General features: G+C 48.8%; 4 protein-coding genes across 4 annotated transcripts; 2 read left to right on the top strand and 2 right to left on the bottom strand.

Moving 5' to 3' along the window:
• Positions 1-3,245: 3,245 nt before the first annotated feature.
• Positions 3,246-4,627, bottom strand: N7508_008641 (uncharacterized protein; the record flags this gene model as incomplete). Its single annotated transcript, XM_058466704.1, has 2 exons — positions 3,246-3,381; positions 3,435-4,627. The coding sequence occupies 2 exons, from the start codon at positions 4,625-4,627 to the stop codon at positions 3,246-3,248; spliced, it is 1,329 nt and encodes a 442-aa protein (XP_058314550.1).
• A 462-nt stretch (positions 4,628-5,089) lies between these two features.
• N7508_008642 (NAD(P)/FAD-dependent oxidoreductase) lies at positions 5,090-6,331 on the top strand (the record flags this gene model as incomplete). The annotated part of the gene is made up of 1 exon (XM_058466705.1): positions 5,090-6,331. The coding sequence occupies one exon, from the start codon at positions 5,090-5,092 to the stop codon at positions 6,329-6,331; it is 1,242 nt and encodes a 413-aa protein (XP_058314551.1).
• Positions 6,332-6,998: 667 nt separating this feature from the next.
• Positions 6,999-8,090, bottom strand: N7508_008643 (uncharacterized protein; the record flags this gene model as incomplete). The annotated part of the gene is made up of 1 exon (XM_058466706.1): positions 6,999-8,090. One exon carries the CDS (start codon positions 8,088-8,090, stop codon positions 6,999-7,001), a length of 1,092 nt encoding a protein of 363 aa, XP_058314552.1.
• Positions 8,091-9,346: 1,256 nt separating this feature from the next.
• On the top strand, positions 9,347-11,114 carry N7508_008644 (glycoside hydrolase family 72 protein; the record flags this gene model as incomplete). The annotated part of the gene is made up of 4 exons (XM_058466707.1): positions 9,347-9,424; positions 9,476-9,513; positions 9,565-9,590; positions 9,640-11,114. 4 exons carry the CDS (start codon positions 9,347-9,349, stop codon positions 11,112-11,114), a joined length of 1,617 nt encoding a protein of 538 aa, XP_058314553.1.
• Between the last annotated feature and the right edge of the window lie 83 nt (positions 11,115-11,197).

Raw genomic sequence — 11,197 nt, forward strand, 5'->3', positions numbered from 1 at the left:
GCTGAAGTTTATATGGTAGTAAGAGAACTAAATTTCTGGGACTAGAATGGTTAGTAAACAATCTAAATGAATCAAGCGGCCAGGTGTCGAGCATATTGGCAGCAATTTTGCTCGCAAAGCTAACGCCTCTAGTTCGGCTGTGTAATCCTTCAGGTTGACTGCAGGTCTACAGTCGGTGCATACCATTGGTCTAAGCCCCATGGATGGGGGCCGAAAATTCCTATGGAAAATCATCAAAACGTGGCATGCATGGGAATTCTGCAAGAGTGTATCGCGTCGCAAAGCCTGAAGAGATTATGAGAATTGATAAGGATACAGAGCATCATTGGACTCAGGTATCTATGGCGAGACCTTCTGAAAGCCACTCTTGATTAGATATATTGGACCCCTTTGTCGCGTATCATCGCGCAACATGCCAATTTCCATATCAAACGCCATTCGCCCGAATGATTACTAATCTCTCGGCCCAAGCCCGAACCTGTGGACCCGTGGACCCGTGCCCTTCCCCTCGGAGCGGGAAGGTGGTCTAAGTCCTCCAATGGATGTATACAAATCCTCAGCATTATCAATTGAGGTAGATGACATTTACGCAATCAAGGGGTGAGCCAATCAGTATATTGCATCAGGGTTACAGCGATATCCCGCCTATGAATCTCTCCGCAAATCGTACTGCCGTGTTTCAACCGCTCATCTGCATGATCCTAGTTTGTCTGACTGTACCAAGTGATTTGGGGCCACTGCTGGGCCGATTTTGCGGACTTTTCTTCAGGGTCAAATCAAGTCCGCACTCTCAGCTGGTTTACTTGGAGCAGGGCGCCCTTGGCATGGCGCAAGAGTCTGCAAAGGCTGATGTAGAAAACCCAGGGTACACAGAAGTCTAGAGTATTAAACCGTGGAGGCTGACGCTGAAATGCCCTCTGTTCTCGGGCCTCATGCGACCTCCCTGGGAACAGTTATGATCTTCATAATTATGCGATGGATCCAATATATTCGCAGCACCTTGTTTAGGAGCGCTCCCGTGATTGAACCACAGGTATGCATGAAGATCCTTTTGTGCCTAACCAATTGCTTGTTATGTACTGCTCGTATTCTGATGCTTAAAACATGCTGTTGATCTGTCAATGAGCACGAGTTGACTGTAGCTACCCGTACATATGCTGCCTGGCTTTCTCCTTAATGATTTGCTATAGTCAACATTCTAGACTGGCACATATTTTTGTCATCACTGAAGGTCATCGTTATGTGCAGTACAAAATACCTCAGTGTGCTCTAGGAAATTTATTCCTGACTAGAAGAACTAAACATTTCTCTGGGTCATGGTCCCAAAGGACAAAGGGAGACTTGTCCCTACGAGCAATACATCTAGGCTGCCACATAAAAATAGGGGGGTAGTCGTATTTACATTGGAGTAGCTTCCAATCAAAACCCGCAACGATACCACCAATCCAGTTAATGATCACACAGAGTCCAAAACAGAACCTTGGTCTTTGAGTTACAACGTCAAATGACATTGGACCTTCATAGGGTGTGGCAAGATCGATGAGAAGCTCAATCATGTCTTTAATCTCAATTCTGAGTGATCATGCATTTCGGTTTTTGTGGCATTCGAATCACGAACACTCGCAATAGTGACAGCACAGTTATCAATCTACTACAGGTGAAATGAACATATCTCCACCCCATATTGTTTGCACTTAGGCAGCTTTCGGCATCAGCCGCACATCCAAAAAGCGCCCAGGCAAGTAATCTAGCGATGGTGTAGCCGACAGCCCACCAAATTGCCAAAAATGTGGTCAGCCTCTAATGAGACACCGGCAAATTTTTGATCAAATTCGTTGTATCGAGCATTTAGTTCTCGCCATTGGCGACAGAATATATTCCAACCCTATGGGTATGTTAGATATGGTTAGGGAGGCGAGACAGGGCAAGTCGGTTTGAGAACTGACTCATTATTTAGCGATGTCCGCGCATTCGAATCTTATGGCGCGGACTACCTCGTGGACCACTCTTTCAAAGTAAATCTGCCATCATACACCATATCGCGCTTTGTTCGTCATTCTCCCTCTGGTGACGACACATTGCTTACAAGCAAAGCGAAGCTGTTTGATGCCCATAGTGAAGCATTGAAGCAGTCTCTAAGTGGTCTTACTGCCGTCCACAGTTCCGAGATTAATTTCTGCCCAATTCTTTTCGGAGGAACATTTAAATCCGATTTAACAGTTCAATGCAGCAAGCATATGCGCTATCTGTTGCTCTTGGCGGCACTTCGGAAACCTTTAGGACGGAGCACCCTCTGGTAAGTTTTGCTTTCTGTGCAGCAGTCTTCTTGTGTTTTATATACAAATTCAAACACCACAATGGCTTTAGGTTCGTACCCATCCTGTCACACAGAAGTAATTTGTGATTAACAGCCCAAGTTGAGCGGCTTGGAGTCAAAGCATGTCCTTGAATTTCTTCACGAGCACTCTATTCTGCGGATGCCTGCACTACTCGCTGGAAATGTGAACCTAGAAGTATTGCTATTTAGGATAATCGCAGTATTGCGCATCGTACCTTTCCTGGTGGATATAACCCCAGAGATAGAGAGGCAACAAGATCTTCAATCTTCGCAGAAGTTCCATTTGACGAAGTTAGTTTGCTGCATCAAACCCCGGGAGAAGCGAAAGAAAGCACTGAAGAAGTTTTCGATGGTTATTTTGGAAGATACGATCATGGAAAGGAAGTTGACTGAAGGTGTTGCTATGACCCGGAACAGTAGCATATATCGGTTGCTGCCGCAAGGTAAGTTTTCGTACGAGAATGCGGCGAAAGAAAAACAGGAACGGATGTGAGCATTTTGATCTGCTAGCAATAGAAGACAGAAGAATTCGATGATAACGACTGAGTACATTAGCGACGGTGACATGGAATGCTTGTACAAGCCTAATTCTACCTACTATAAATTCTGTGCCTTGTTATCTGCATTTTATCCCCAGTCTAAGCTAGATATACTCACTTTCTACTTGATTCATAGAGATTATAAGCTAGCAAATCTCTTCTACTTGGAACACCGATGTATACATAAAACGCTGAGCTGCTACTTGCTAATTTGCTGTGTGTAACATTCTAAACTGGCGCATATTCTGTTTGATCATTGGAAGTGATGCGTCTGATTCAAAATAGCGCTTGAGTTCCTCTGAGAAAGGGAAATGGTCTCTATGACTCATTTCCAACAGGCGTTGATTTGAAAACCCCCACCAATCTATCTAATAACGAGGGTCTCTGTACAACTCTGGAGTCATGTACACCTGAATACTCAAGTCTTTTTTCGTTGGATCTTCTTTCCTGCCAATTCCAATAAAGGTAAAGATACCCGCCTTCTCCTCGAGCTTACGGTGAGTGCTGGTAGGAAATTAGTATAAGACGGCCCACAGTGATTGGAGGAAACCACTTACAATACACCCTTAACTTGATCCTCCATGGACTTAGTATCATCACTCCATCCATACTTATCCAGCCATTCATCCAAGCCCCGCGCAATGACTCCATCATCTTGCGCAAAGTTAGATGGGTAGATGCAGAGCTTAGGTGCTGGGTAAGGGTTGTCAGGTGAGATGTTGAAGTATATGGCAGTCAGCTTCTTCGTAGCGGACGTGAATCGATTCAATTCCATCTGATCCGTGCTGCGTGTCTCCGCGTACGTCGTTCCACTGACCATGTCCATGAGTTGGCGGAACTTCTCCTTGTCCTCATCCAGATCTGGGATACGACCACCGAGCGTGTAGTAGTCCCAGATACCTTCGAAGCTAGTATCAAAGCAACGCATATAGACCTTGAAGCGGGCCTTGGCCGGAGACACTAGATCGGTTGCCAGGTACCGAGTTCCCATTTGCCATGCTTCTGGCTTCTCTGCGAGGTAGCTGTTGATGATCTCCGTTGATTTCAGGATGTTAGGGAATGATTCCACGCCGGGAAGTTTCTGAATGATCTGGCGCACCGCCTGCCAGCGAGTGATTCCCTTGTCGGAGGCAACATAGCATGGCGGGAAGTAGACCTTGCCCATGACCGGCAGTTGCTCTGGACTCGAGAGACGAGGGTAGATATCGAAGCCAATAATTACCGATGTTTGCTGGCCGGCTTTGGCAATCAAGGCCACCTGCTCAGCCGGAGACAGGTGCGAGTACACGAACCATTCCTTGAGTACTTGGTACCAAGTATCATCAAAGTTGGGGGTCTTTTCCGCAAGCAGATCGACCATCTCCTGCGTGTTCTTCATGCTGAGCGGCTCATCGGGATTGGAGGGCCGGCACTCGGTGAGATCTACAACAAATCGCACCGACTTCTTCTTGGTTGAGCCCTTCAGTTCAAAGCTGTACTCCAACGGGTTGCCATCCCATCCGACGCCACTCGGGGCCGAGTCTTTGTCTGGTTTGCCACCGAGACGAGGGCAGATGTTATCGCGGTAGTAGCTGAGAAACCCACGCTGCACCTCTTCGGTATAGTTCGCCTGGTGGAGCATGTTGGCCAAGTCGCGGGCACTAGTGTTCCACCAATAGAGGGCATTGTCTTTTGCCTCGTCAGTCAAAGGTGATTCCGAATAGGACTCCTCGCTGAGGGCCTGGAAGATGGGAGATTGAGTGGGAGCCATAGTGGTAAGGCTGAGTTTGCTCGTTGTTATTTCACGGGCGATGTCCAAGAGGGCAATTAGGAACCCAGCGCGGATGCATCGCTCTTCTATATCCCACAAACCATCTCTTTTCAATTCTCATTCTCTCCATGATCCTCTACTTCGGCGACCGGATGAGAACAATCTGAGGTTGAAAGTGTCGGGTGAAAAAAGTCCGGGCTCCGACCTCCGCAGGGCGGCAGTCGGGATCCGAAGTCGCGTTGGGTCGGCTCGGTCGAGTGCATCCCTGTCTTGGGCCGTCAGCCACCAAAAGTACTCAAAGGCGATTGAACCCGTCACAAGCCATGAGTCAGAGAAGGCTAGATTGGTAATGCTAGGCCAAGAGAATAGGAGAGGGGGAACTTCTCTCCAGTCCTCTATTACTTGCATCTTCTATCATCTCTCGGCCTTGTCTAATTCCTAAGTTCTCAGTGTCTACTAACGATGGCTAAGGAGAGCAAGAATCTTGTCGTATTGGGCGGCTCTTACGGGGGCGTGTCCGTCGCGCACTACCTTCTCAAACATGTTGTTCCTCAGCTGCCCGACAAGGCTAGCTATCAGGTCGTCCTTGTCAGCACCTCGTCGGAGGTCATTTGTCGCCCAGCAACCCCTCGCGCATTGATCTCAGACGATATGTTTCCCCAGGACAAGCTCTTCGTCAGCGTACCAAAGCAATTCGAGCAGTACCCGAGCGGTTTCCGGTTTATTAAAGGCACCGCGACGGCACTCGACCACAGCGATCGCCATGTCACTGTGATCCTCAAGGGCGGCAACACCGAGCAGATCGATTACCATGCGCTTATCATTGCCACAGGCGCATCCACTGCATCGCCTCTACTATCACTGAACCGCGACTCTGAATCCCTGCGCGATAGCTGGAAATCATTCCGCACAGCTCTCCCGAATGCCAAAAGCATTGTCATTGCGGGTGGAGGCCCAGCCGGTGTCGAGACAGCTGGAGAGCTAGGTGAATATCTAAACGGTCGCTCGGGCTGGTTCAGCCATGGACAGCAGAATCCCAAGGTCCCCATTACCCTGGTGACATCAGACACAAAGATCCTCCCCGTTTTGCGACCTGCGATCGCCAAGAAGGCCGAAGAACTCCTCGCTCATGTTGGCGTGAAAGTTATCAAGGGCTCTCGCGTTACGAGTGTCTCACCACCCGGCGCAGGAACCGAGGGTGCTCTGACGACCAATGCGACAGTGACCCTGGAAGATGGCAAAACCCTCGGAGCCGACATTTACATCCCAGCCACTGGCGCAAAGCCCAACACCAGCTTCATCCACGAGTCTCTATTGACGCCTAGGGGCCAGGTTGAGACCAATTCGGGAACCCTGCGTGTAGACGCTGCTGGTCCACGGGTCTATGCTGTTGGTGATGTGGGATCGCATGCACGTCCTGCGGTACACAACATCCTGAATACGGTTCCCATTCTGTGTGCGAATATTAAACGTGATTTGCTTCTTGCCACTGGGAAGGCCGAAAGTGCCGTTGCTGCTGATCGTATTTTCAAGGAGGACACGCGGGAAATGCAGCTTGTGCCAATTGGAAAGAGCAAGGGTGTCGGCGCCGCCATGGGCTACCAGGTGCCTAGTTGGATGGTGTGGGCCATCAAGGGTCGGGACTATTGGCTATGGACTACCGGCGGTCTGTGGAGTGGCAAGCAGTGGGCCAAGGAGTCGTGAAGCATTCGCTTGCTTGGGATGGTCTTTGTTAATGAGTTAATATGTTTGTCTTCTATTGAGGCATAAGGAAGTGGATCTGCTTTGTTCGTTATAATACTCTCTTATATATTCTGACATATACATTCAAAACTATTTCAAATTTTTAGCCTCATCCTCCGTGAAGTATATTTTCTTTTCAATACTCTTTCAATACTAAACAAGATGCTACGTTAGTCGTAAAAATACTGCGCTTCGTCTAAATCAGTGGAACCTAAGCCCTAGTTGAGTCGTCGCTAGAAATACGAATTACGACCATCGGACCATATATCTGGATACAAGTAGAGGCATGCATATTATTATGATACATCTGTGGTAGATCCCCGTATTTCCCCCGATCTCATGTACATGGTGGGGCGGGCCGAGCCTTATTGATATAGAGATCGGCACTGATGAGGCTCTAACGCGATGCTTGATTGCCCCATGTGCCATCATACATCACAATAGGGCTGTTCCATAATATATCGGTTCAAGTATTTGGAGAGCCAAGCCTCCGACTCGAACGATGCCGTGTTGGGTAATTTCAAACTCCATCGCATTGTACCGATAACACAGATAACAAGACTTTACTGGGACAATTAGATAGGGACAACCTTCCGTGTGATAATTAGATCAATATAAATTACGACCACTAAGCCTCATTCATAAGTTCGTCCTCGGAGCGAAGAAAGCGGCTCTTTACCTTATAACGGGAGATATCCTCGGGGTGAAGAAATTGATACCACCGCTGGTAATACTCCGACATATCGTCTATGATGCCATTCGACCACAAGCCAAGATCAATCATGCGCTTCTCTTCCCAGAGGGCAAATCCATACCGTATGTAGCCCTCGAACCACATGTACTTGGCAGGTCCTCCTTCTGGATCCAAGGACATGCTGCGCCAAAACCGCAGCCCAAGTGGCGGTCTTCCTAAGTCAAACCACTCATCTCTCTCCTTCAATTCCGAATCAAAATCTCGCACTGGTCGTGGATTCCAGTCATGAAAATGACGCGTCAATACTGACCAATACTGGATTTCAGTATCCTCTTCAGAGGTAGGGTACCTTAAGGTAGATCCATGAGGAGAACGAATACGTAAACGCTCACCAGTTTGGGGGTTAATATCGCCTCCAGAGTTAGAGCCTGAGCTAGAATCCGAGCTATACCCCTCGTCTTTGACGCTTGAACTTCCGTTACAATAGCCACGCGGGCAACTCACGTGAGTAAGATCGGACAGTTCATCATGCTCGGCGCTATATAATCGTGCAATTTTTTGAATGACTTCAGGGGCAGTCAATTCATGAAACTTCTCACCAGGTTGCCAATGTTGAGTGATAGCCAGCGAAGAGGGAGCTGGTTGACACTTCCATCCAAACTCCTTTTCTTTCGGAAGTTCAAGCAATTCAAATGACTTTATATGTAACGCGGGCAGCTTTCTTTTTGGCGCTCCTGGGGCGATGAGATCTTCGATATAGAAGAGCGCAGTGTATGCCTGCTTGCCGAAGACCGCAGGAGAATCCTCATACGGCAACCAACGTTCCAGCTTTGCCAAGTCAAGGCGAGTCCATCGTAACAAACCTCTCTTCATGTCTGTTTTGAGTTGATTCCAGTACATGAATCGCCAAAAGCCCAGCAGCATCCGTTGTTCTTCAGTCCATGTTGGATCTTCGAAGCCCTCGGGAAATCTTCGTTGTCCCAAAGGGCTCTTGAGGCATCGTTGAATGCAAGATTCAATGGCCATGTGAGCTAAAACGTGAACATGATGGCACAAACGGACAAAGCATCGTAACTGCGAGGAAGTTCCTGACACGTACTTTAAAGGCTCACATTGGTCATGTCCTGACCCCCAGATTCGGGCTTCACGAAGAGATTTGCATGCGAAGGTACCTTTTTGCATGGAGAAAACAGCTTGCATAAGGACTCGAGTGGGGGACGGAATTGTGTTCAGAACAGTGCTGACGATCTCACAAGCTCGCGCATTGAATATGGCGGACAGACGTGAGGATGTATTAATCAGACTCCATAGCGAAGTGAAGTTTGTACATTGCTGGAGAGTAATGACCAGGAGCTCGACAGGCAGCTGCGATAGTCGATCTTGGCCTGTGCACCTCGAGTTCATTGTTGATCGGTGGTGGGCGCGGGTCAGGTCATAGAAGCTTGGCGAGGCTTGTATTCAGGCCTGATTGTATTCAACCCTATAAATCTATGAGGATTGGATTATGGATTCTGTTGCACCGTATATATAGTTTCCCCTGTAAAACTCTCTACAGAGGGGAAATGCTCAGGAAGGTGACTCACTGTAGTTAACGAAGCGAGCTGTGCCCTGAGTGGGTACGGCCCCCTACCCGCGTTGGCGTCAAAAGGGAGAACTTCTGCGCCGGTTATTTTCGAGATCACGGGCATCCAGGGGTTGGGGAGTGCGATCGATATGCACGGAAATTACTGACTCGGCATATGTCTATGAGCTCCGATTTTTCAGTATTAGTTGCGGCTTCGTCTTAGATTTTGAAGCGAGAAGCAAATTTTCACTTGTATTGAAGTAGTAGGAAGACGGTTTCTACAGCGACGTTGACCCCTGGGCTCACCAAATCGCAATCTCGTATATTTATACTAGCTTGCCAATAGCTCTGCTTTTAATCACAAGACGCTCGGGCCCTTTGGTAGAGCCTGGACGGAGTATAGAGAATTGCTTGATTCCGGATTAGCGAGATCACTGGTTCCGCCTGAAAAGGGCTTGTTTAGTGCTAGCTGCTCAAACCGTCTAATGTCGGATGCCCCCAACAAAGGAATTAGCCTGAGACATTCGAGACATGGTTTGGCTAGCATAGCCTCGCTTACAATCCATGCGACCTCGTCGCGAGGCTTATTTCTAGGCTGCTGCATACATTTGGAGGCGAGGCTGTACTCCCTGGGACTTTCTACTTCACGTTTGTTTTGTCCACCACGCTCGCTTGTCGCCACGCCGGATCTCTCGGACTGTACATTCGTTTATTCCTAATGAATTTCCGGGCTCTCACGGCGGCCTTGCTGCTCGTGGAAACTGCTCTTGCCAGCACCCCCGCCATCGAAATCAAAGTAGGTACCTCGGCCCTTTCGGAAGCACCACACTAACATTATACTCCTCAGGGCTCCAAGTTCTTCTACTCCAACAATGGAACTGAATTGTAAGTTTTACTCGGTCTATGCAAGCCACATATAATAACCCAAGGGACTAGCTACATTCGAGGCATAGCCTACCAGGGTAGGGCGCCAACATTTGCTACCTCCAGTCAGTACTAATAAACCCGCAGAGAACTACAGCGGCGGAGGAGCCGATGGCACTGGTCAGACCAGCGACTCTGGCTACCAGGATCCCCTCTTCGATCTCACCAAGTGCGAGCGCGACATTCCCTATCTCACGCAATTGCGCACAAATGTGATCCGAACATACACGCTGGACCCAACCAAGGACCACGATGACTGTATGCAAAAGCTGGCCGACGCAGGCATCTACGTGATCAGCGACCTGTCTTCGCCCGATATCTCTATCGAAGCGAACTCGCCCGTGTGGACGGTCGATCAATACGAGCGATACACCAGTGTCATCGATACTTTCCACAAGTACGACAATGTCATTGGTTTCTTCGTCGGCAACGAAGTTGTCAACCAGCCAAACCAAACGAACGCCGCGGCCTTTATCAAAGCTGCCGCTCGTGATATGAAGTCCTACATCACGGACAAGAATTATCGCAGCTCACTCGCCATCGGCTACGCAACAACCGATCAAGAAAATATCCGAACAACACTCTCAGACTACCTCAACTGCGGCGATCAGTCAAGCGCAATCGATTTCTTCGGCTATAACATCTACGAATGGTGCGGCGACCAAACATTCCAAGACTCAGGATACAAAGCTCGAACCGAAGAGTACTCAAATTACTCCATCCCAGTCTTCTTCTCAGAATACGGCTGCATAACCGTGCGACCCCGCAAATTCACCGACGTCCCCGTCCTCTTCGGCCCCCAAATGAGCGACGTATGGAGCGGTGGCATCGTCTACATGTACTTCGAAACGGACAACCATTACGGCCTCGTCTCTGTAGACGGCAGTTCTGTCAGCACAGAGGTCGATTTCAGCTACTACTCCAGCCAGATTCAAAGCGCGACTCCTAGCGGTACCAACAGCGCCAGTTATTCACCGACTAATTCGCCCCGTGCATGCCCTACCCTTGACGAGAACTGGCTCGCCAAGTCCAGTCCTCTACCCCCGACTCCGGATTCTCAGCTTTGCTCTTGTATGGTTTCTAGTCTGTCATGTGTGGTTAGCGATTCCGTAAAGGCGGAGGACTACACTGATCTCTTTGCTCAAGTTTGTGGATATGGGAAGCATATTTGTGATGGTATTGCGCATAATGCGACTACTGGTGATTATGGTGCCTACAGTGTTTGTGGTAGCAAGGACCAGCTGTCTCAGGCGTTCAACCGATACTATGAAAGTCAGAAGAAGGCCAGTTCTGCTTGTGATTTCAATGGTGCGGCCAAGGTACAGTCTGTCAAGGATGCCTCGAGTGACTGTAAGGCCCTTGTTAACCAGGCTGGTGGCGCTGCCGGAACTGGTACTGTTACTTCTCATCCTACTGGGGGCTCTGGGGGCTCTGCTAGTACTTCGACCTCCAAGGGGGCTGCAGCTGGAACTGTTGGTCCTGCTGTTTTTGTTAGCGGTTGGTTGACGATGACTTCTGGTATGGGAGCTGTGGTGGCTGGTCTTCTAATGATGGCGCTTTAGGTGGGTATCATTTTGAGTCCCTCTGATCAAGGAAGACAGAGCAGAATTGTTTATCTACGAGAGAAATATGTATCTAGTAAGAC

Source organism: Penicillium antarcticum, assembly GCF_028974205.1.
Source record: "Penicillium antarcticum strain IBT 31339 chromosome Unknown utg000009l_segment0_segment0, whole genome shotgun sequence".
NCBI classification, from domain to species: Eukaryota; Fungi; Ascomycota; class Eurotiomycetes; order Eurotiales; family Aspergillaceae; genus Penicillium; species Penicillium antarcticum.